Genomic DNA, 25,841 nt, shown 5'->3' with positions numbered 1-25,841 from the left:
ATACATACAGTAATGTGCTCAGAGCTCTACTCCAGCAGTTTGAGTTGGCATAAAAGCACTCAACCGTCTACCCCCACTGACATTTTTGACCATTTAAATATCACTAGTTCCTCACCACACCTAGTACCTTTTCTTCAAATGATTACATTTCACACACACACAGTGCTCCATGTTAAATTTTAGTCTAGAGCAGCGGATGGAATATAAAGTAAGTTATTTCAGCTAACCATAATTCCTACCTTTCATGCCAACACTTCTGGAGTAAATCCTTATTTTAAGGGGGTTCCCCCCTCCTCTATGTTTTAAAATGAGCCTCATTTTTTCTGAAAAACGAAGAGCAAGAATTTCAAATCAGCTATTGCTGCCCATGTCTAGGAATGGGCAAAGGCAACCAATTACATTCAAAATGGAAAGCAACTCAAGCTTTTCCTTTCCAAAGCGGCATCTGTAAAAAGGGGAAAATATGAATGTGGAGAAATATGAAGTGCAGTAGCTACTTCTAGATACAGAGTCTAATAACAAAATCATGACAACCGTGGTGCAAGCCAAGAAATTCAGTTCAGCTGGTGGAAGAATTTTACTTTCTTCTTAAGTATCAAGTGCATTTTTGCAGTTCACACACACTTTAGTTATTGCTCAATAACTATGAAAAAGAACAGGAATACTTTCACTTTAGTTTTATTATATTATATAACAGATCTGCAACTACAGCATATTTCAGCCAAAACATTTTTTGTATTCCAAACTCTTAAAAAACTATCTACATTAATCATTTTTTCTATTTAAAAAAAAAAAATCTACCTAGCATACCAATGCTGCTACAGCACTTGAAAGGGTGCATTACTTATGTATATTCTACTGTAAATGTAATTACTGTTGTAGTCATTGTTCTTCGTTTCCTTCCACTCTGGTGCTTTGGCTTCAGGTTTCAAAAAGTTTGTTAAAAGCTGTTCCAACTTCTGAAATCATATCAGATGTAGTCATTGAACGTCCACATTTTTGAAAGGCTTGGTTGTTACATTGCCTTGTAAGAGAACAAGCTCCAAATGCAGCCACTAGAAAAGGATTTTGACTAAAGGAAAAAGGAAAAAACGTACGTTAATTTTCTTTAAACACTCTTACACAGGAGAACCTTGCACAATCCCAGAAGGTAGTGGCTTATGAAGATGGAGGGTTGCAGTAAAAATTAAATCAATCTGGAATACACTGCTGTCTTGTTACTGAATTTAGCATTAACATAATTTATATGCATGAAAGAATTAGTAACAAATCAGAGATTCTTCAGTGCTTCCATTTACCTTCTCGATGCTTACATTTTCTACAGTTATAAGAGTTTCTCAGTGTTAGAGTGAAGCACATTTATCCTTATTTACCACCTTATGCTAGTTCTTACATTTCCATATTACAGACCCTCATCAGGCTAGAAATCCCATTGTGAATGTTTCTCCCCTCAAATACCCCCCTTCCCCAGTGATATAGTACTCCAATTATATGAAAAGTAATATTAGGACAGAAGGACAAGATAAAAACAGGCTTGTTTTAGTGTAATGGGTGAGTGCTTAAGTCCATTCCTATCTTGTATCTGTGTACTGAGTTTCTTTTTCCTGTGGGGGGAGGGAGGGCTTTATATTTGTTACTACCTATTCTCCCCTTCTTCTTCAAGCGTTTGCTCATGTCCATTCCAAAATAGGTGAGTGCTCACCCCGAGCAGAGCCACCAGAAAGTTTTTCCCTCAGTGGCATCTGTCAGGTTAGTTCTGGTACCCCTTGGAGTCATGTGCTCATACCACTGGAATAAAGGGGCCTGCCACCCCCTCAACTCCTTCTTTCCACCCAGGACAGTCATTGGAACTTCAGTTCATCCTGGCATTCCCCGCAAGCACCTTGCGCCGTGGACTTTGTTCTAGCACCTGTACATAGTTATTCGTAGTGGTTGCGTTCCAGGTAGTTTGTCAGTAAGTTAGTTAAACTGGTGGACCAGGCTTAGTGTGGTTAGCCCCTCCACAGCACTGGGACATGCCTCAGTGCCTGGGGTTTAAGCTGTGTGTGTCATGCGATAAGCTGATGCTGGTTAGTGACCCCCATTGCAGCTGCCTCAAGTCGGTGGGGGAGGCCCACGTGCAGGATCTGTAAAGGTTTCAGGCCCTGCACTAAGAAACACAGGGACACCAGGCTTAAGCTCTTCCTCATGGAGGTGGTACTTCATCCTTCCTCAGAGCCAAGCCAGGCCAACTTGGCACCAAGTACTTTGGGCTCAGTAAGAAGCATACCAGCTTCTCTTAGACAGATGCAATGCTGTTCTGCTTCTCTGGTGCCAAGGAAGGACGTTCCTTGGACTTCTTGGTATTCCCAGCCCCGACAGTCATCCCTGGTGCCAAAGACGACCACTCCTGCAAGGGACTCTTGACACCGCTCTCCCTATCTGGTACCAAGAAAGCAGCAGAAGAAAACTGACCAGGTGTGATCCCCAACACAGAAACACTGGCAGAATATGACCTGTGCTGGGCCACTTGGAAATACCTGCTCTTCGCTTGGTGCTATTGACTCCGGCCTGGGAAGGGCTCCATTGCGTCTGGCACGTTTGGACTCTCCAACAAGAGAGCGCCCTTGGACAACTACGTTGGTGTTACCATCCAGGCCTGAGGCAGCAAGGGAGAAGCCATCACTCCCAATTCTGCTGTCCCCCGCCATTTGGGAGTGGTCAGTGGTGGCGCAAGAGGCAAGAGCCCTCACAGCACCAAGACCCCAGGTGCCGTAAAAGGGGAGAGGGGCCACAATGGCATAGCACCAGTCTCCTCCCTCCCAGCGCTTCTCAGCCAGCACCAGTGAGCACCTAAACCAGTTCGGTTTCAGAGTAGCAGCCATGTTAGTCTGTATTCGCAAAAAGAAAAGGAGTAAACGGGATACAATTAATTTAGGCTTGAATAAAGACTGTGTAATGACCCATTCGCTCCCAAAGTAAAACTATTTCCCCATGTTTATTCCCCTCCCCCCACTGTTCTTCAGACGTTCTTGTCAACTGCTGGAAATGGCCCACCTTGAAAATCACTACAAAAGGTCCCCACACCCCCCCACACCCCGCTCTCCTGCTGGTAACAGCTCACCTTAAGTGATCACTCTCATTACAGTGTGTATAGTAACATCCATTGTGTCATGTTCTCTATGTATATAAATCTCCCCACTGTATTTTCCACTGAATGCATCCAATGAAGTGAGCTGTAGCTCACAAAAGCTTATGCTCAAATAAATGTTAGTCTCTAAGGTGCCACAAGTCCTCCTTTGCTTTAAACTAGTTTGGTTAGCCTAAACTAGCCAGGGAGCAGAGAGAGCCATAAGCATGGGTTGGCCAGCTGAGCTGCCCCTAGAACATTATAGGGGCTGAGGCCCAGCGACATGAGCCATTAAACCTGAGTCCTTTTCCCTGGCCCACAGGGGGAAGGTAGGGAAGAGAGATGTTCTGAGCTGGGCCACCTGAAGGACACCCCAGGAGGCAAGACTCAGGAAGATGAGGCACTAAAGCTATAAGCTCCTCCTTTCCCTGGCACATACGGAGAAAAGGAGGTTTTGAGTGGACTGCCTAGAGCAGTGGTGTTCAATTTGTGGACCCCTAAAAAATTTCAAATAGATGTGCAGACCCCTTTGGTGCAACTAATTTTCAGCAAATGAACTGGTCTGTTTCTCTCTAGACTTGTCAAATTTCAGCATTTATAAAGTGTCTGACTATTCTGCTGCTAGTTCTGTAGCAAGTCTTTGTTCACTGATACAGTGAAAGCATAACTACAGACTACACTGACCTCTGTGTGCATACTGGATAGCATCCACGGAACACTAATATAAGAACTAATTTCACACCTGAATGTCAGCAAGAAATCAAAGTTATTTTTTAAACTACCAGGTTTTTTTTTTAAAAAAAGTGAAGCCAAACAAGTTACGGCTGACAAAATGTAAGACTGAAATTGAGAAGTAAAACGGAAATCTGAAGAGCAAACAGTCAAAGATGCAGAAACAAAAAAGTCATTCTTTAAATAATAATATCACAAGCAGAAAGCCTGTGAGACAACTAGTACGTTTGCTGGACTAGAGGAAATAAAGGGAACAATTAAGATAAGGACATTGCAGAGAAATTAAATTGATGCAAAGAAGTCACCAAGGATGATATTGGGGAGATACCTAATCAAGATCTACTCTTTTCAGTGAGTGATGATGATTAAGATATTGGAACAAATGGATTAAAAAGTAACCAGTCAGAAGGATTAGCCAAGGAAAGGTTACTTACCTTACAGTAACATGAGTTCTATGAGATGTTTTGACTCTATGGGTACTCCACTATAGGATGTGCATGCACCCACGTGCTCTTGACCAGAGAATACCCAATAACGTCCACAGGCCTGCACCTGTGCAGAGCAGTGCCTCATGCTTCCTTACAAGGGCATTTAAGGAGGTGTGGACCCACCGCCATTCGTTTCCTTTTCGACTGCAAAGCTGAAGACTCCACAGCAGATGGGAAAAAGGGCGGGAAGTGGAGCACCTATAGGGACAAAATATCCTGAAGAACTCAAGTTAGTGTGAGGTAAGTAACCGCTCCTCCTCCTTTCAGTGTATGTCCCTGTGTATGCTCCACTGTAGGGGACTCTCAAGCAGTATCTAATTGAAGAAAGGAGTGCTGAGGAGCCAAGTCCAGGACCGCTTGGAAGACTGCCAAAGGTAGTATCATCCCTGGAAGCAGGTGAGTTGGCATAATGCTTTGCAAAGGTATGGATGGTCTAGCAGCAGAGCTACAGATTTCTGCTGTGGAAATTTCTTTCAGAAGAGCTAGAGATGTGTAGTGGGCCTCGTGGAATGTGTTGTCGCTCTCTGAGGGGGCTGCATACCTGCAGATTCATAAGAGTTTAAGATGCAGCCTGAAACCCATTTAGATAGAAATGACTTATCTCCACACAAAGGTTATAATTTGGAGAGAGGATGAAGAGAGAACCTCAGAGATCTGAAAGGTCTTAGTCCTATCAAGGTAGAAGGCACAGACCCTTCTGACATCCAGTGTGTGAAAGCTGGTCTTCTCTCTGGAGGCATGTGGTTTGGGTAGAAGACTGGTAGGCAAATCTCTCGACTAATGGGATATTCCAAAGAAATCTTCAGGAGGAAATGAGGATGGGGATACAGTGTGACTTTGTCTCCATATAAGATGGCATATAGTGGGTCAGCCATAAGAATGCAGAATTCTCCCATTCATTTGGTTGATATGACAGCTATGACAAATGACGTCTTAAGGGGGAGGGAGAGGAGAGAGCAAGTAGCCACTGGTTCAAAAGGAGGCTTCCTCAGGGCATTAAGAACCAGGCTGAGGTCCCACTGAAGGGCCGGAGGAAAAAGGTTGTGAAGACCCTAGAGGAATCTGGCTGAGGTAGGATGGGCAAAGACTGAAGCCATGGATGGGTGAGTGGGAGGCTGTAATGCTGGCCAAAGGCACTTTAATTGAGCTTACTGATAGCCTTTGCGTCTTTAAGTGTAAGAGACAATCCGTGATCGTAAAAAGCAGGACTCTGAGATGGAAGAGAGCACCAGGAATAAAAATATTTCCACTTCTGAAGGTAAGTTCTTTTGGGCACTAGAGGTCTCTTACTGGATAGGAGGACTGTTTGAACTGCAGTAGAACAGGTTAGTTCCATGCTTGATAACAGGAGCCAAGTTGTCTGATGCAGAGAAGAGGGGCTGGGATGGAAGTGGGTCCCTAAATTCTGTAACAGGAGATCCTTCCTGAAGGAGTCAGAGAGGAGTTGCAACTGGGAGGTGAAGTAGGTTTGAGTATCACACTTGTCTTGGCCAGGCCAGTGCTATGAGGATGAGCCTCACTCTTTGCTGACACAGTTTGAATAAAGTCTTGAGGATCAGAGGTGGAGATGGGTTAGGCGTACAGCAAAGTAAGGTGCCACGGTGTCATCAGAGCCTCTCCCAATGAATTGCAGCCTTAAGCCCCTCTTGGAGAAGAGAAGGTGACATTTTGCATTGTCCAAAGTGGCAAAAACACTGCTGAGACATCCAAAGTCTGGAAGATGCTGCGGAAGACAATGTCTTTGAGTTCCCATTCATGGTCCTGCCAGAAGCGTCTGCAATTGCAGTACGGAAGCCTGGTAGAGAGACTGCTGAGATTTCTATCTGATGTGAGATGCACTAATTCCACAACCTTAGCGCCTCTGCGTAGAAAGACTGGGATCTTGCTCCACCCTGTCAATTGATGTAATACATCGCTGCCCTGCTGCTCAGAATTACCCTGATGGAATAGCCCTGTATAAGAGAGCAGGCAAGCATACCATACTGCTCTTAACTCCAGGATGTTGATATGGGGCGTAGCCCTGGATATAGTTCGCCCTGCATGGTAACCCCTTGAAGATGGGATGCCTGTTCCAATAGAGAAGTGTCTGTTGTCAGAATCTGTGTTGGTGGAAGCTGAGAGAAGGGAGTTCCCATGGAAACCTTCCAAGGGTTCTTCCTATGTCAGGGAGTCTAGAATCTTCTGCGATAATGTGACACTTTGCAAAGGCTGTGTCTGCTTGGAGTATACACTGATCTTAACCATGTTTGAAAACATGCGAGATGCAGACTTGCATGAGGTTCTACAAATGTGGAGGCTGACACGTGTTTCAAGAGTTGCAGGCAAGTCCTTACAGATGTTTGTGGACTGCACCGTACCATCAAGCTTAGACTGGATAGTGTGGAAAACCTGTATTTGGATAGGTAGGCTCTGGCTGATAGGGAGTCCAGGGTAGCGCCTTTATAATGTTGGGTTTTTTTTGGTGGTGGTGGGGGGGGGATTGGATTGCAGTTAGAATAGATTTCTTGTAACTGATGAAAAGGCCCAGAGGTTGGAATAGGTGGTGCTTTGGAGGTTGCCTACTGAAGCTGTAGGTCTGACTGGCCTCTGATCAGCCAGTTGTCCACGTATAGGAATACTGCAATGCTCCAGTGACAAAGGCAAGCTGCTATGGCTAAGAGGATCTTTGTAAAGACCCTTAAGGCCATGGAGAACTCGAAGGGGAGGGCTCAATATTGGTAATGATATTATCCTATTACAAAGTGTAGAAAACACTTGTGGGAATGGTGGATAGCAAACAAAGCAGACATCTTGTAGGTCAAGGGCAACAAACCAATCTTCCAGATCTAGGAATGGAATAATGGTGGCTAGAGTCACCGTTCCAAAATGCTGTGCAAGGATGTAGTTGTTCAAATTCCTGAAGTTGAGGATTGATCTCCACATTCTGTGCTTCTTGAGGACTAGGAAATAGCTGGAATAGAAGCCTTTTCTGACAAACTCGAGTGGTACCAGTTCTATCGCCCCCAATAATAAGAGACTGTACCTCCTGTTGTAGGGGCTCCTCATGAGAAAAGACGAGGGGGTTCAGTGGAAGTGTATGGTGTAACCCACTTTGATGACCTACAAAATCTATTTTCTGAGGTGATGTGTTCCCAGGAAAGTAGAAATTGGGGCAGGCAGTTTCAAAAGCTAGGCTGGATGGAATGATTGCACCACATAGAATGTGGTGGAGGAGGCTGCTCGATGCCCTCAACCGAGGTTATTAAAACGGCCTCTTAGAGGGAGGTGCAGACTGGATAGTTGTAGAAGCAGGTGGACTTCTCTTTTGGGGTTTCGGCCTTCTCCTGAAGGGCTCCACGGTTTGGAGAAGGCATGATGGTATTGAAACAGCCTGGATTGCTGAATGGTTTGAGATCTGCTAAAACATATTTATGTTCCCAGAGACCAGAGTGTTGCCCTGGAGTCCTCAGGGTGTGGAAAGAGTCGTCCAGGTGCTCAATGAAAAGCTTGTGCCCTGCACAGGGAAGGCCGTCTATGGTGTTCTGCTCCTTTCTCATGAGGCGAGAAGACTGAAACCAAGATGTTCTTCTCACAATCACAGTCATGGTCATGGATTTAGAGGCCGTGTCATCAGCATCTAGAGCAGCCTGCAGACAACTAACTGGCCTTCAGAAATGAGGGACAGAATTTGGTCTCTCTGGTCTTGTGGCAGGTGTTCAATAAAGTGTGTGAATTTTGAGTAGTTGTTGAAATCCTATTTCCATCATCAAGGCCTGATAGTTGGCAATCTGAAATAGAAGAGCCAATGATGAGTAGTACTTCCTGCCTCGTAAGTCCAGTGTTTGGACTCCTTATCCAGAGGAGAAGGTCTAAGGCAAGTCTGACTGTTCCCTTTGCTGGCTATGTCCACCCTGAGGGAAAGGATGGGAAAAAGATGCTCCATTTCCTTAGGTGAAATATAATATTTTTTTATCTGTCCACTTACAGGTGGGTAGAACTGTGGCAGGTGTTTGCCACAGAGTGTGAGTGAGAGTTAATAGTGCCTCATTAATTGGAAAAGTAATCTTTCCCTTGGGATTGATGTTAAAATACTCAAAGAGTGCTGGGACTCCTGGCCTTCTTCCATGGGGATCAGTAGGGAATTTGCCAGGCACTTCATGAGGTCCTAGAAGGCCCTGAAGTCATCAACATATGATGATGGCAGTGGCATAGTTGCCTCCTCTGGAGAATGAGGACCAGCTAGTTGAGGAAGAGAGGCCTCTTCAGTCTGTGATTCTTGCTTCTCCTGTGTACCATCTAATACTGACAAAGTGTGTGGTATTGGAGATTGGTTCATCAGTACCGGAGGGTGATACGGTATTGCTGGGAGTTGAAGTTTCTTTTTGCATGACATCCTGAAGAACTGTTCTTCAAGGTGGCTCTGTGCTTCTAGCAGGCACAGTGTGGAGGGGGAGTCTTGGGGGCAGTGTCACCAAACAGTCATAGTCCCAAGACATAGGAGGTTTGGTCAGTTCTGGGAGACCCTCTTCATTAAATGGGCTCATAGAAGCATGATGGTATGGTATAGAAGTGGAGTCCTGTACCAAAAATCTCACAGTTCATAGTATCATCCCCAGAACTAAGTGGGGGGCAGGCCTCACGTATTGTTGCCAATACCAAAAGACTGGAAGCTCAAGGGAGAATTGGCTCGCAGGCACCAGGGCTGTATTGGGGAGGGGACTGTGGTAGACCTCTTTGAAATGAGGGACTCCAGTTCATCTGGAACTACGAGGTGCTGTGTGGACAGGAATCTGGAACGCGATGGAGGGCTATGATAGTCAATGGCAAAAGCTGGGGTCAGTACCAGAGTGGATATCAGGAAGTAGCTGGTGAATGAAAAGTTCCCTGGATCTTCTTGGACCTCGGAGTTATGGTAAGATGATGGTACCTGAGCATGTGGGGTAGGTCTGTGTGTGTTGCGATGCTGAGGTGTCAGATGGTACCAATGAAGATAGCGGCCTGAGAGTAGAGGGCTTGTCCATGTGGAATTTTTTATGCAGTACTGGTGCCTCAGTGGCATCCTTTGAGGGATGCGAGGTCTCCTGATCAGTCTTTTGGGGTGACACATCCCCTTCTTTGTTTCCCTGCTTGGGAAAAATATGCTTCTTTTTCCTGAAGGTCTTGGTGTCGAGGGCTGCTGACAAGGTTCCAGCAGACACTGGAGTTGCCTGAGATGTTGAGGCTGATGTACTGGGGCAGGGCAGGGAAAAGACAAATCTGGAGCTAGGAGGAGTTCAGCATAGTCTCCCTGTCTTTCTTGGACTTGACTTTGAACTCCAAGTAGACCATTGTCAGGAAAGAGTTAAAATGTAGCTAACAGCTAAGACAAAAACCGCAGAACAAGCACGAATGTTTCAATAAGCATTCAGTAGCAAGGACATGGACAACTGTAAACAACTGATAAGCTTATATGGTCAATGCCCGCCCAGTAACTCAGCTCTTAGAAAAATGCTAACCCTCCCTTCAGAGCCCGCCAGATATCTGTAAGCACTAATCCCTACTTCCCCACCCTGCCTCTTTCCCCCACAAGGTAGCCATGGATGCTTGATGCAATAGGATGACCTCTATACATACGTACTTCTTAGTTTTATCTTTGTTTGGGGTTCTCTCGACTTGTAACAATGTCTGTCTCTGTATGTACAGATAAATGCAAATGAATTGATAAGAGAATGTATATAACTGGCCACTATGGCACCATGTCTTTGAAGCTGCTTGCCAGTCTTCCCGATACCATGAATAAAGCCCCTTCAGTATTGTCTGTGCTTGCCTGATTCTTGGGGAAAAGAATCTTTTTGCCTAACACCGTGCACTTCAAAGGAATGTGGGATTCATCCAAGCACCTCAGGCAACTGGAATGTCAGTTGCTATAGGGAAAAGACCTTTGGCAGGTCTGATAGGGTTTAAACCCAGGATTTTAGGCATAACCAAGAGGATCTAGACACTAACTTCAACTTCTAAGGGGTCAAACTACTCCCTCCGCCTCCCCACCCGCAGAGCACAACCAATAAAATAATGAAATAAAATAAGTAAAGATTTCACAGGGAAAAGGGAGGAAGCTGAAAAGAGCTGACACCAAATCGCTCTGACTTGAACAGCAGGCAGTTAAGAAGGAGCTGAGTAGTGGTGGGCACACGCCTCCTCATATGGCCTAGTAGGGAGACATGAGGCACTGCTCTTTACTGGTGTGGACCCTTGGACGCTATTTTGTATTCTCCGGTCAAGAGTGCACGGACGGGCACGCACGCATCCTACAGAGGAGCACCCATAGAGACATATACTCAAAGAACTAAGAGTTCTCAAGAAACAGAGTAAAATGGCTGAGCTGCTTCTAAAAATATGCAATCATTAATATCAGTTACTATACTTGAAGGCTATGAGCAACTAATATTCTAACTATTAAAAAAGAAAAAGGCACTAATGGTGATGGTAGGATTTACAGACCCATGATCCTTACTTCAGGAGAATAAGTAGAAATGATTATTAAAATTAGAATAAAAAAACCCACCTAGATGAAAATGATAATGGGAACAAATAACTGGTCATCACTGTGGATAGTTCACTGAAAAACATCTTCCATGCACACTGGTGGTCAAAAATAGCAAACAATATTAAGATGTATAAAGAATGTAAAAGAAAAATAACTGATAATTTTATAATACTCAGAGTCAGTGGTATGCCCTAACCCAAAATACTGTGTTCAGTCCTGGTCATCTTATCTCAAAACAGATATAGTGAAAACAGAAGGGGTTTAAAGGGGGGGTGATGAAAATGTCTCTAAGCATACAGAAACTGCTACAAGGAGAAATTAAAAAGACTGAGACTCTTTAGGCAAGACACATCATAAAAAGTATATAAAATAACATTTAGTATACAGCAAGTAAATGGGATGATCCTATTTACTCTCTCTCAATATAAAAACTAGGGAACATGCAATTAAATTTAAAAAGGCAATGTATTTAAAACCTACAAAAGGAAATTCTTTAACATAGTGCACAACCTGTGGAACTGACTGGCACAATACACCATTGAGGCCAAAAGTAGAGCAAGTTTCAGAAAAGAATTACATAGTTATATGGCTAATGAGACCATCTCCCGTTCCTAAGGTCATGGAAAGAGAGGGAAAGTTATTCCATAATTGTGCAGGATTTTTTGTGATTTCCTTTGCAGCAGCGCCACTGGCTACAGAAAGGATATAGAACTATATGGACCACTAGTCTGATCTGATAGGAATTATTATGTATTCTTAAAACAGCTGGCAATGACCTTTTATTTTAAAATGTTTTATTGTGAACCCAAATTACTTCTGAGATTTTGACGTAGCCAAATTAAATGTTTAAGTACCTGTAATTGGTTTAGTTGATTCTTCAGTTAGTCCGTTAATATTTTACAATTTATACATTTATAATTTAAATGACAAATTACAGTTGTAGAATAACCTGACTGAACCAACACAATTCATCAATACACCACAGAGAGAGATAATAAAATTATATATATTTGTATATTATTGAGATTTCACTGCTGTACAGCAACTGCCATTTATTTAATATTACATCTGATATATATTCTGCCTATGAAATTCATTTTAAAAAACACATGTTCTGGTAAATAAATATTCTTGGAAGTCCATTCAGGTTTGCATTCCTTTTCTGCCTTGTGATCTTGAGCCATTCTCAGAATCAAGAGACAGTTTGGCTTCATCAAAACCAGAACTATTACAATGGCTATTGTCTACTCTACAACACGACGTTTGTCAGGGTGATCTATCCCAGTGCCCCAAATTCAGATTGTGTTTCTTAATAGCATCTCTACAGGAGTTGCTGTGAGGAACACGGGCTAATATGAGCTAAAAGAACTAATGAAATCATACCCATTAGTTTTTTCTGGTCCAGCAAGAAATGCCCAGTGTGCCAAGACTCCAAGCGAACCTGAAAGAAGGTCCCCTTGTCCGCCACATCTTCGGCTGCTTCCTTCATGACTGCATACAAGTACTACAAAGAAACGAAAAACAAAGGGTCACATATACTTACCTTCTGTTTACGTGACATACTACCAGGGCTGTGAGGGCTGAGGAAACACAAGAAATGCAAGGTATGCTAGAAAATTTCTTCTCTGAGGAGAGACATTGTCAGGTTAGAATTTACTTTAAAGAAGACTTCATCTCCCACTTTTAAAAAAAAAAAAACATCTTTCAATGATTAAAAGCAAAATCATGTAAAAATAAAACTTATCAAGTATGCAGTTTACTTTTTCCATTTCTCTCAGAATGGAAAATAGACTCTGCATCTAGCCAATTTCATATGTAGGTTTTCATGCACTATTAGATTGTATTACCACAGAAGCTCCAATAGGACTGGGTCTCCACTATATGAACCATTGTACAAACACAAAGCACACCATAATCTCTGACCTGAAGAGTTTACAAATCTGAGAAGTGAGTTACAAGGACAGAGCAGGGGAAAGAAATATAATTAGAAACCAACCAACCAACTTGTAGTGTTTGGGTTGTAAATACTGCTTGGATTTTTTTTTTTTTTTTAATAAAACCTACATTGTGGGCAAAATTTGATCCAAGTATCCCTTTCAAAGGTCATAAATAATTATCAAAACACTCAAACATCTTATGGTATCTGCATTAACTGTCCCAATAAAAGGAGGTAGGCAATTTTTTAAAAATTAACAGAAGATTAGGGCACAGAAGATTTCTGGGTCTCTTAACACACTGTAAATTCTCAGGAGAAAGATGCTTTTGAAAATTTTACCCACTGTCCTAAAAGTCATTTAGGAGCCAAAGTCCCATTGAACATTAATGAACCTCAAGCACTTTGGAAAATGAGACTAAGGTTCTTCTGAAATTTTTACTTTGTGTGCATCATATAGCGGACACCATATAAATTACATTAATACCCACTCAGTCTATAGAGACAATGCTTAACATGAAATGACTGAGAGAACAATTTTTTTTGTAACAGAACCCCTGTAACAAGTTTAATATCGGAATCCAGCATCTATCACAACCCTTCCCACAAAAGGTTGTCAGCAAAACTAACTATATTTTATAAGAATGAGGAGAAATTATTTCAAAGCGCTGTTAATGTTCTGTTAATGTAGGTATAGAAATTTAATTTTCCCATTACCGTAATTTCTGCAACTTTAACTTGGCCACATTGCCTGTATTTAGAACTGTTTATTTTTGCCTTTCCTTGTGAAGTGTGTAATGAAATAGTTCTGTTTGTTGTTAAATGTAAGAAACTATACAGTACATGCACCCACAGTCATGTTATCACCATTGTAGAAGCCACCTAGATGATAGAGCACTGGATTGATAGTCAGGAGACCTGGGTTCAAATCCTGGCTCTGCCACTGGCCTGCCAGTGACCACGGCAAGTCATTTCATTTATCTGTACCTCAGTTTTCCCATATATAAAATGGGAATGATACTTACCCTCCCTTTTATAAAGTGCTTTGAGATCTACTGATAAACTATATAAGCAATGGGTATTACTATTTTTATAAATGTTAATTGTGACACCTTTATGTTGCATTACTTTGGGGAGGAGCAGGGGGGAGAGAGGGAAGAGATTGCCTGTGCTTAATAGGTTCCAGGTAGCATTTAAAGTTATTTTCTTATGGAGGTGGGGGAAGGGGCAAGTTCAGACCTTTGCAACTGAGATTTTCTTCTGTTCTTTGTCAACAGTGTTACTATGGAAAGGTTAGGTCACAGTATTAGATTTTGCATTTTTACTCTGAAGGCACCCAGGTTCATGAAGTGAATTCAAGATAGTATGAGCATGCAAATAGTTTAGCTGTAATCTAACTCCTACTGCCCACAGGATCACTTTCCTCCATTCACCACATATTGAGCTGCAAGGGCTCACAAAGCAAATAAAAAGAAAACAAAATGAATTCAGGCACATCCCCTCCTCCAGGCAAACAACCAGACTCACCCTCTTCTCTCTTTGGGCAAGGGTCACAAAGTCTCTCCCAGATCCAGAACAAACAGAATCTGTCCCAGCAGGGAAACAGTTACTTGGGACAGCAACCCCTGCTCCAGTTCTCCAAAGTCTACCTCTGGGTCCTGGCCTTGACTTCCCCAAGATCCCTGAACATTATTGTTCATCTAAAATACCTGAGCTACTCACTTGAATTTTCTGCAAGAGGAATCACTGAGCCTTTTTATTTAGAAAGTGGGGCAATTTACATGAAAAATTGGGGAAATTTATTTGCACATCCTTAAACAATAGCATATAAAATCCAGTTATCACAATCACACCCTTTCCAGGTCAGCTCTAAGGCTGTACTCACTCTCTGTTGGTGGGTGTGGCAGAGAAATATACTATGAGTCTCCCTCTCTCCCCTGCCAGTTGTCTCAGCAGTAATCCATTTGGGCTCATCAGGCCAAGCAACTATGCTTTGTTGGTATCATCAAGAGGGCATGGATTCATTAATCACTAACAACATTCTAGCAGATGCCACCACAACATGCCCGGAAGTTAATTTTTCAATCACTCCTGCCTCCACCTTTCCTCTACCCCCGCCAAGACTAGGTTGTGGATGTGTTTCTCAGTGTGTACCATGTGTGTCTCAAGTTTCAAAGGGCAGAGGGTTTTTTTTTTATTAGCTGTGTGACAAAGGTATATAGTTTTGGGGAAAATCTCTCTAATTCTGCTATTCTGAAGATAATATCTCACAGAATTTTCACTGGAAGGTCTTGAACTCTTGGCAGGAGGCAAGATGGAAAATCCTCTGTTCAAAGCTTTTATTTTGGCCATCTGAGTGGCAGCTGAGCACAAGCCCTGCTTATTAGCCGTGTGTCACCATCTGCCACTACCTCACAGCTCCTTAGCCTTCTAGTCAGTTCTGAATTGTGCAGGAGGCAACTGCTCTTCAAACTAAGCCAATTATAAAAGAAAACTATAAAGTAAAAGATTTCTGGAAGCCTCATATGTACACACCACCTAGAGGGTAAACAAAAGCAGACTCCCCACCCCCACCATAAGCAGAGATGATGGGGCACAAATCAGTGAGGAAGCTTCAAAGAAGCAAAATTCCATGTATGTAATTTAAATAATGGGAAAAAGGTACTATCATCCTCACAAGAGTCTTAGTCTTGGAGACTCAGTAACTCAAGATATGTTTCAAGATAAAAGGTTGACACACTGCAGTAAGCGCATTGCAAAAAGGAAAAAAGGCTGATGACCAGTATTAAGACCTGTGAACTTTTTAAATTAAAATAAATAAAAAAGAATGAAATACTTCCAAGCAACAACAGGCAGCATAAACTGACAGACTGGCAGAGCCTCAGAGGATATGTCTTTGTGATGCTTTTCCAAAAATTTGGCCAGTTCAGTTAGAGACCTCTTTGACCTTCCCCAAAGGAACTGTAGGGCACCTTGTCTTGGAAACAGGTTCTGCAGTACTAAGAATTTAGATCATGGCTCTTCCCCAGAGGCCAAATCTAAGCAACAGAGCTTTGTAAAAATGGGCAGGGGTGACCATGTGGATGACCTTCCATATACCTTGCATGGAGCAGTGGCAGCTAGTGGCAATGGTGCTGGTCCATCACAAGATAGAGGTGATAAAACTGTTATTAAATGACACAGAAAAGAATTCAATAAATATTTCTGTTCTGTGTTTGGAAAGAAGCAGGATGGTGCACTTGTATCATACAAGGATGAAGTACTTTCCAGACCATTACAGAAGATATTAGACAAGAACTGCAAGGCATAAACATATTAAAATCAGCAGGCCTGAATAACTTGCACTTGAGTCCTAAAAAAGAGTTGGCTGAAGAGATCTCTCACCTGCTGATGTTAATTATAATAAATCCCGGTATACTGGGAGTACTTGTGACACCTGAGAGACTAACAAATTTATTTGAGCATAAGACTGAAAGAAGACTGGAAGAGTGCTAATGTGCCAATATTCAAAAATGGCAAGCACGATGATCTGGGTAACTACAGGTTGGTTAGCCTGACATCAATCCCAGAAAACATAACAGAAAAGCTGATATGGGATTCAATTGATAAACAATAGGAATACAAATTAATACCAGTCAACACTGCTTTATAGAAAATAGGTCCTGGCAAAGAAACCCAATTCAATTCTTTGGAGAGATTGTAAATTTGGTTGATAAAGGTAACTCCATTGATATAATAAACTTAGACTCCTTGTGAAGTGTTTCACTTAGTATATCAAGACACTCATTATAAAACTGGAATTATACAACGTTAATGGAGCTCTTGTTAAACAGATTAAAAAATGGGCTGACAAATCTAAAAAAGGAGTTGTCAATGGAGAATCATCATTGAATAGGGTGTTTCCAGTAGAGCTCTAGCTATAAGCTCAACACTATTCAACATTTTTATCAATAATCTGGAAGGAAATATAAAACCACTGCTGATAAAAATCTGTGAATGACAGAGGTTGGCAAAAAGGTAAATAATGAGGACAGGGTAGTCATACGGAGCAATCTGTATCTCTCTGTAACCTGGGCCCAGTCAAACAAAATGCATTTTGATACAGCCAAATACAAAGAATGCAGGCCACACCTACAGAACAGGGAACTGCATCTTGGAAAGCAGTCACTCTGAAAAGGAGCCACAGTGGACAAACAAACAAACATGAGCTCCCGGCACAATACTGTGGCAAAGTGGGCTAATGCGATCCTTGGACCTATACCCAGGGGAGAAGTGAATAGAAGTACGGAGATTATTTTACCTTTGTACGTAGCACTGGTGAAACAGATACTGGAACACTGTGTCCAGTTCTGGTGCCCACATTTTAAAAACAATGTTGAAAAATTAAAGGAGTACTTGTGGCACCTTAGAGACTAACCAATTTATTTGAGCATAAGCTTTCGTGAGCTACAGCTCACTTCATCGGATACATGCTGTAGCTCACAAAAGCTTATGCTCAAATAAATTGGTTAGTCTCTAAGGTGCCACAAGTACTCCTTTTCTTTTTGCGAATACAGACTAACATGGCTGCTACTCTGAAACCTGTTGAAAAATTGGAGATGGTGCAGAAAAGAACCACAAAAATTATTTGAGGGATAGAGGAAATGCCTTACAGTGGGAGACTCAAAGAACTCAATCTGTTTCTGATCAAAAAGATGATGAAGAGGTGACTTGATTACAGAGTGTAAGTACATTCACAAAGAGATAACAGGTATAAAGGGGATTTTTAGCGGAGAAAGGCATAACAAGAACCAACGGCTGGAAGCCAAAGCCAGACAAATTTAATTTAGAAGTCAGGTATAAAATTTTAACAGCGAGGATGATCAACCATTGCAACGAACTACCAAGACTAAATGCCTTTTGGAAGATTGGCTTTAGACAAACACAAGTGATTGAGTTCAATACAGGGATAACTGGGTGAAACGTAAAGGCCTGCATGATACAGTAGTCAGATTAGGTGATCTAATGGTCACCTTCTGGCCTTAAACTATATGAGTATATGACATGAGATGATTTGGAGCAAAGACGATCAGTGGTTCAACTGGTCTAGTGGACCTGGTTCATTTCCTGGCTCTGCCATAGACTTCCTATGTGACCCTAGGCAAGTCACTTAGTCTCTCTTGTGCTTCAATTTCCTATCTATAAAATGGGCATTTTCCTACCGCACAAAGATATACTGAGGTTAAAGCACATTAAAAATTGTAAGGTGCTCAGATATTAAGAGGGCACATTAGATAGGAACCCTCAGGCCCAGCTACCATTGCCAAAAAGTTTTGAACTGAAGAAGTTCCTATACTGTAACACAATGGGTGCTAAAAACCCAGAGTGAGACTCCGGTGAGGATGCCATGCTTAGAAAAAAGAAAAAAAGGTTCTCAAACGTTCCAGAAATAATTTCATCATTTTGCTAATATCAAACATGGGTAATTTCACCCTAAAAATCAGGAAGTTAAGTGAAAACAGGAGGTTATAAGTGAGCAGTCTTACTTATAGCACTTGCTGTTAAGGGCATGATATAATCGGAAAAATCAAAATGCATGGAAATATTCAACACAGCAAAACTCAGGTTATTCATACTATGCCATCAATGCTTGATTTTTAAATGTTAATCAGAATGATTAGGTTAATTTTAGATATTCATGTTCATAGTTTTTTTTACTTTTATTTATTCATATTTTAAAATGTGAGATATGGGCAAGTTCTAGCTATGACCAAATGCATAAGTAACACTGGTAAAGATAAGGAGGACTTGTGGCACCTTAGAGACTAACCAATTTATTAGAGCATAAGCTTTCGTGAGCTACAGCTCACTTCCTCAGATGCATATCGTGGAAACTGCAGCAGGCTTTATATATACACAGAGAATATGAAACAATACCTATTCCCACCCCACTGTCCTGCTGGTAATAGCTTATCTAAAGTGATTTCCAGCACAAATCCAGGTTTTCTCACCCTCCACCCCCCCACACAAATTCACTCTCCTGCTGGTGATAGCCCATCCAAAGTGACAACTCTTTACACAATGTGCATGACAATCAAGCTGGGCTATTTCCTGCATAAATCCAGGTTCTCACATCCCCCCACCCCCATACACACAGAAACTCACTCTCCTGCTGGTAATAGCTCATCCAAACTGACCACTCTTCAAGTTAAAATCCAAGTTAAACCAGAACATCTGGGGGGGGGGGGTAGGAAAAAACAAGAGGAAACAGGCTACCTTGCATAATGACTTAGCCACTCCAAGTCTCTATTTAAGCCTAAATTAATAGTATCCAATTTGCAAATGAATTCCAATTCAGCAGTTTCTCGCTGGAGTCTGGATTTGAAGTTTTTTTGTTTTAAGATAGCGACCTTCATGTCTGTGATCGCGTGACCAGAGAGATTGAAGTGTTCTCCGACTGGTTTATGAATGTTACAATTCTTGACATCTGATTTGTGTCCATTTATTCTTTTACGTAGAGACTGTCCAGTTTGACCAATGTACATGGCAGAGGGGCATTGCTGGCACATGATGGCATATATCACATTGGTGGATGTGCAGGTGAACGAGCCTCTGATAGTGTGGCTGATGTTATTAGGCCCTGTGATGGTGTCCCCTGAATAGATATGTGGGCACAGTTGGCAACGGGCTTTGTTGCAAGGATAAGTTCCTGGGTTAGTGGTTCTGTTGTGTGGTATGTGGTTGTTGGTGAGTATTTGCTTCAGGTTGCGGGGCTGTCTGTAGGCAAGGACTGGCCTGTCTCCCAAGATTTGTGAGAGTGTTGGGTCATCCTTTAGGATAGGTTGTAGATCCTTAATAATGCGTTGGAGGGGTTTTAGTTGGGGGCTGAAGGTGACGGCTAGTGGCGTTCTGTTATTTTCTTTGTTAGGCCTGTCCTGTAGTAGGTAACTTCTGGGAACTCTTCTGGCTCTATCAATCTGTTTCTTTACTTCTGCAGGTGGGTATTGTAGTTGTAAGAAAGTTTGACAGAGATCTTGTAGGTGTTTGTCTCTGTCTGAGGGGTTGGAGCAAATGCGGTTGTATCGCAGAGCTTGGCTGTAGACGATGGATCGTGTGGTGTGGTCAGGGTGAAAGCTGGAGGCATGCAGGTAGGAATAGCGGTCAGTAGGTTTCCGGTATAGGGTGGTGTTTATGTGACCATTGTTTATTAGCACTGTAGTGTCCAGGAAGTGGACTAGTGTAAAGATTTAAAGTGAAATATGTATAAGGAGGCTGTAGACCAAGACATGAATTCAGAGTTCTGCTGCAGCTCACGAAAGCCGATGCTCAAATAAATTGGTTAGTTTCCAAGGTGCCACAGGTCCTCCTTCTCTTTTTGCAGATACAGACTAACACGACTGCTACTCTGAAACCTATTCCTGATTATGCTTGTCTAATTCCTGTCTGTAACAGGTCAGGCAAGTCACTTAATTTTCTCTGTGCTTGTTTCCCCATCTACAAACTGCGCATAATGCCTTACCCACCTTCTTAAAGTAATCAGAGATCCTCAGATGAAAGGTACTGTAAGTGCAGGTCTCACATACTGTCTGGCCCCAAACAGAATTATATTTCTTCCAAATGTTTCTCTCAAACAACATCAGTTTTCATACATAAATCTTACTTGGCCGCTTCGGATAGCTATCAAGGACCATTTTGCTTCATTAAATGGAAGATTCAGCTTTAAGAAAGTTATTTCAATTTGAATGAAATCCTCAATCAATACATTTATTTGACCTGGCAACTATTAATACTAAATGAGTAACATTTTAACCTTTTCTGTTTTGCAGGTTGGTCCACAAAGGAATCCTGGTGACATGCCCCAGCATGCAAAAGAACGGCGATATAAATGCTAATGACTAGGGCTGGAGTAATCACTCTAGTGATGTGGGAAAGGTAAGCTGGCTTTTATTTAAAGGGTGTTTATACTGTTATATTCCCTAATCACACTTAAAATTTAGCTAGGTCCTTGAGAGTAAGATACCAGTTGTTTGAAAGTTAAAAAAAAGTCTATTTCACTTTAATTTTCCAGTCATCTGTTTCTTTGATGGAGGCAGGAACTGAGGAGCTGCTCTGATGGCAGGTGGTGTAGAACAGTGCCAGGGAGACTACAGGCTGTGCTCAGAATGTATCTTGAACCAGTGCACTGGAACTGCAATCTCTCAATCAGGTCTAGCTTGGGGATGCAGAAAGGGAACAAACATCCTGTCCTCTGTCTGATTAAGAGAGCAGAAGAATCTATTGGAAGCTCGAACATTGCAAAAGCAGCCAAGCAAGACAGGGACTCTAACAAGCAGCTGAATAGCCACTTATCCAGCCATAAAGAGAGTAGGGGGAGGATGTGGGACCTTTAATTCAAGGCCTGAGTGGCACTGGACTGGCTCTCATGCCAGAAGGTGGCTTTTTAACCTCTGTTCAATAGCAAGACATTCCCTTCACCTGATGCTTTCCTACTTTCTTATACACATCTCCAGGCAGTAGGAGAGGAACTGGAGAGAGTAGCATGCTGCTGCTACCTACTGGTAGAGGGAGGCTTGGGGAAGAAGCTAGTGGCTACTTGTCAGAGACTCTCTCTTTTCAAGCAATGCTTTGAGGAGAGAAGCCAGTAACTGATATGGGGCTGGAGAAAAACTTAACAATTCATTTTAAAAGTCAAAATACAGACACCTCAAGGACCTAACTAAATTTTAAACTTGTTAGGAACAAAAACTGGTATAACCACACTTTATTATTGCCCAGTTCTCCAAAGAATAATAAAAAGAAAACCTTAGAGAGCTGTGCCATATTGAATAAAAGCTGACTTACCTTTTCCCCTTATGCTGAGTACTCACGCCTGCCCTGATCAGTGATGGTACTGATATCACCTACCAACAGAATGGTGGGGCACATCTTTGTAGAGCAGGAAGTCAACAACTGTAGACCAGGCTATAATGTAGAATTGCAAAAGAAAAGAAAAAAAACGTGTATAAAACTTAATTAAAAGCCTTGCCAATTATGTTCACTGGGCAGTTGGCAGTGCATACCTGAAGTTGAGACTTTTAAAAACATTACAACTCCTCTCACTCTCCAGAAAAAACAGTAGAGAATTATTACTGGTTTCTCAGAGAGCTATGTATGTGAATAAACAATTCACAGATCAAAAGGGACCATTATGATAATCTAGTCTGATCTCCTGAATAACAGGCCACAGAACTGCACAAAATGCTTCTACATCAAGCCTGTATGTTCTGTTTGAGCTTTAGCATATATTTTACAAAAATATCCAATCTTGATTTAAAAAGAAATCGAGTGACTGAGAATCCATGAAGTCCCTAGGTAAATTATTCCCATGCTTAACTACCTTACTGTTAAAAATGTGCCTTATTTTATTCTGAATTTGTCTATCTTCAGCTTCCAGTCACTGGACCTCATTATGCTTTTTTCTGCTGGATTAAAGGCCCCTACTATCAGAAATCTTCTTTCCATGTAGGTACTTATAGACTGTGATCAAGTCATCCTGTGACTTTCTCCATGTTAAGCTAAATAGATTGACCTTCTTTAGTCTGTCACTCAGATTCAAATACCAAAGAAAAAGGCTACTTGTGATGACTATATTTGCCTTACAATCATCTGAACAGAAGTATGCAATTAGCCAATGTAAACAATCGATAAAAAACTAATGCTATCTACAGTTTTCATTGCTAAAAACTAATGCTATCTACAGTTTTCATTGCTACAGGCAGCTGTATCCTCAAAGCTTTCCTCTGTACCAACTAAGTACAAAGTAGCCTGAAAGCTTTATCTTCAAAATTCCAACTTTTACCTTTTCTGTAGCATATTCAGATTTAGTTTTTAAATTTTTTCACTAGATGTGTAAGAGGTAAGGGATGAGGTCCAGAAACTGCAGCATTTAAACAATAAGGATTAGTGTGCTAAATGCGCAAGCCGAAGCAATAGATTCCTGGAAGGAGAAAGGTAAGGGATAAAGATTGTTGGAAGATGGCAACTTTAAAAAGTACAAAACCTTTCAGAACATGGAAGTGTGCCTAAGGCACACTTTCCTAATCCGATAATAGGGATTTTCCCCAGACTGGAATCATCATGTGTGTTGTCTCATCTGATGTAATTTTTTTATGAAGCATGAAGCAGCAGAAGTAAAGACTAAAGATCTTGGAAAGACATGGTATGGAGATTGGTCCTTAGGTGCAGCACAAAAGCAACAAGCAATGTCTCCTCTCTCAATGCAATTTTGAGAAGCAGTTCTGTGGCATCAAGATGCCTCTTAACATTGCCAGAAGTCCCCAGACTCAGTTGGTTGATCTAAAGAACCTCTGTCAACAGGAGATGCACTTTGCAAACTGAATATTTGTATTGGTTATAACCTCTTCCCAGGCACGAAAGACAAACAAACATGGACGTTTGTAACAGACATCATATCCCTGTATTAAGCCCAAGACCTGAAGACTGCTTTTTTAGCAACGTCAACAATGCTGCCCGAGATGTAAAAGGACCCAAGAAAGGGAAGATATTGAATATATGGTCTGATGGGACCAATATAACAAGTAAGGGAAGCAACCTAACACAGCTGGGCCTCAGACAACACATATAATGGCTTGGCAATTGAAAAAAGTTGTTTTTTAGAATGAAAAACAAAATGAATGGCTATACAACTATGAAAAAATAGTACTCCATAGAGCCAGAGAAAGGGCCGGGGGAGGGAGGAAGAGAATAATTAGGAAACCTCAAAGACACCAAGCCTGCTCTGAGCTCACTGCACACCTGGTGGTCAGAAGGCACTGGAGAACAGTTGGGGCACTCCCTCTTTTATGGCCTCTGAATCCTGTGTGAGGAGAGAGGGTGGGGGCTGAGTGGCCCCATCTTCTAGAAAATTCTGAGGAGGCACTTATCCAAGGAGTGGGGAGCTACATAGGCAATTTTCAAAAGGAGAACAGAGAGCTATTCCCCCACTTTCCACCATCCAGGAAAACACCTGTATGTAATAAGGAAGCAATGAAGAAAAACAAATATTGCAAAAATCCTACATTGTTCTAAAACACTGTTGGCAACTAACACAGGACAGCCATACACTGGAAGTCAGGATATTCTGACTTCCGACAGTGTATATATAAAATAACTGTTAAAGCGGCATATACACTTGTCTGAAATTGGTAGTTCATATCAGCTCCTGTTAGACCTCAGCTATCTCGTTTGTTATGTAAAACATGGTTACAGTCTCACAGGGGGATTACAGCATTGTTTGAATTAATTTTCTATTGATTACTAGAAAACTTGGCATCAAGCAAACAACTCCTTTTTTAAAAACTGCTAAGTAGTCATTTAACTTTTTTAAATAGAAGTTTTAAAAGGGGCAACAGTTATCTACAAAGAATTTAGCAAAAATGTTGCTAAGTCTAAAGTATGTGGCATGTACATTAAGTCTAATAGACATGAGTGATGTATATCACTGCCTGCAGAGTTGTTGATAAAGAGTTTACAGATCTACATAAGACGATGGGCAACATCACGTGACGAAGCAGCTGATGGAGCCATTCAATACATCTTCATTCCTCAGTCACATCAATACGTAGTGAAACAACTAAGTTTCCCTTGAGTAAATACATCTGGAACTAGTTTGTTAATACTTTGAACTTATAACTGCACTCCTTTCATCTGAGGATTTTAAAGAACTTCACAAAAATTAAGCTTCTCAACACGCACGTGACATAGATAAGTATTATGCCCATTTTAAAGACGGGAACAAGGAAGTTAAAGGACTTGCACATCAAAGCCACTAAAAATCACACACACTTTTTAAGCATCAAGCTTCAAAAGATATCTAAAGTGCTGTGCAAAAACGTATCAGTCAATCCTTGAATCAAATGAATCAGCTACAGCTGGACCACAACTTTAAAAAAAAAATCATACAGCTGAAGACTTCACTTACCTTTTTCTCCATCTGAAATAAGATCTCGTTCTCCTTTCTGAACAATTGTCAAATTCCCCATGGCTTGACTGAGCCGTAACACACATCCATGGTGATCATTGCTATCCACAGGATCTCTAAGCTACAACACAAGAATTCCATACAGAATAATTCATTTTACCATTAATGCAAAACCAAACAATTTAAGCCTATGAAAAAAGATTTGTTATTCAGTCTTTCTATACTTTTTTATATTCTTTCCATTCATCCATTTTGTGCTGCCGAAAAAGAAAATGGTTATAAAAGTATCTTTTTTTTGCTTGCTTTAAGGATGTGCCAAGCAATGATCCAGTGTTGTCATGACAACTATCACATGCAGATTTACTTATCCCCACGATGCTTTTTACGTAGCTAAGGAACAATATGAAAGTTTGATACAATATCAACAAATATTTTTTGAAAGATGAAACAAACACATACTTATGTATCACCAAAAAATTAATCAGCAGCTCACCATAGCTTCATAAAGTCTGCTAAACTCCATATAGTTTGGAGTAAGAATGGCTCGTTGGTAACCTTGAATAAGAGAGGGTTGTTGGGAAATGAGCCACAATCCATCCTGCAGAAGACAGTTAAAAAAAGAATTTATTTAATAGCTTTTTAAATGTCAGACAAATAAATGTATGAAAAAAAAATACTTACAGCATCAATGACAATAGGAATTCCTTTGACCTTGGCTTTTTCTATAATACCCTGCAAGAAATGCAAATGATTTTAAGACGCTTGCTATGTTAACTCCCAAAAGATCTAAATGAAATTCAGCAGTTTATTTCAGTCTAAAAAAAGCTGCCTAAGGAGTCTGGTCACACAGATCACCATTTCAAAGAAAAAATTAAAAACATGGTTAGAGAAGACACTTCCATATCAAATTTGTGCATTTTACAGACAGAGATATCTTCTAATTGCTAGCAATGCAAATTTAGTAGGACGTCTTAAAGATAAGCTGTACTCTTTCTGGTTCACATTTAACCAGCAGCAATGGAATCCTGCAACTGAAACTAGGATAATATTTGTGTTGATGTGTGAATGAGAAAATAATCCAATTCACACTCCCGTAGCTGTACTGGCTTCAAAATGCTAATAAGTAAAATGCAGTA

General features: G+C 41.3%; 1 protein-coding gene across 5 annotated transcripts in view; it reads right to left on the bottom strand.

Moving 5' to 3' along the window:
• Window positions 1-662: 662 nt before the first annotated feature.
• NAXD (NAD(P)HX dehydratase) overlaps window positions 663-25,841 on the bottom strand; it is a 73,203-nt gene continuing 48,024 nt past the window's right edge. Inside the window, exons 7-13 of one of the 5 annotated variants that reach the window (XM_084616093.1) lie at window positions 25,387-25,437; window positions 25,199-25,303; window positions 24,706-24,826; window positions 21,651-21,707; window positions 12,218-12,338; window positions 10,853-10,929; window positions 946-1,072 (exon numbers count right to left, since the gene is read on the bottom strand). In XM_084616093.1, coding sequence (XP_084472219.1) covers window positions 10,890-10,929; window positions 12,218-12,338; window positions 21,651-21,707; window positions 24,706-24,826; window positions 25,199-25,303; window positions 25,387-25,437 — 495 coding nt within the window. In that variant the 3' untranslated portion in view covers window positions 946-1,072; window positions 10,853-10,889. Of the gene's footprint in view, window positions 1,073-10,852; window positions 10,930-12,217; window positions 12,339-21,587; window positions 21,708-24,705; window positions 24,827-25,198; window positions 25,304-25,386; window positions 25,438-25,841 lie in introns of those variants that run through there. The other 4 variants (XM_084616091.1, XM_084616094.1, XM_084616092.1 and 1 more) reach the window with 4 other exon arrangements.

The sequence above is a fragment of the Lepidochelys olivacea genome, assembly GCF_965140295.1.
Source record: "Lepidochelys olivacea isolate rLepOli2 genome assembly, chromosome: 1".
NCBI classification, from domain to species: domain Eukaryota; kingdom Metazoa; phylum Chordata; order Testudines; family Cheloniidae; genus Lepidochelys; species Lepidochelys olivacea.
The sequence above is the reverse complement of the archived record's forward strand: the minus strand, read 5'-3'. Positions and strand labels throughout refer to the sequence as shown.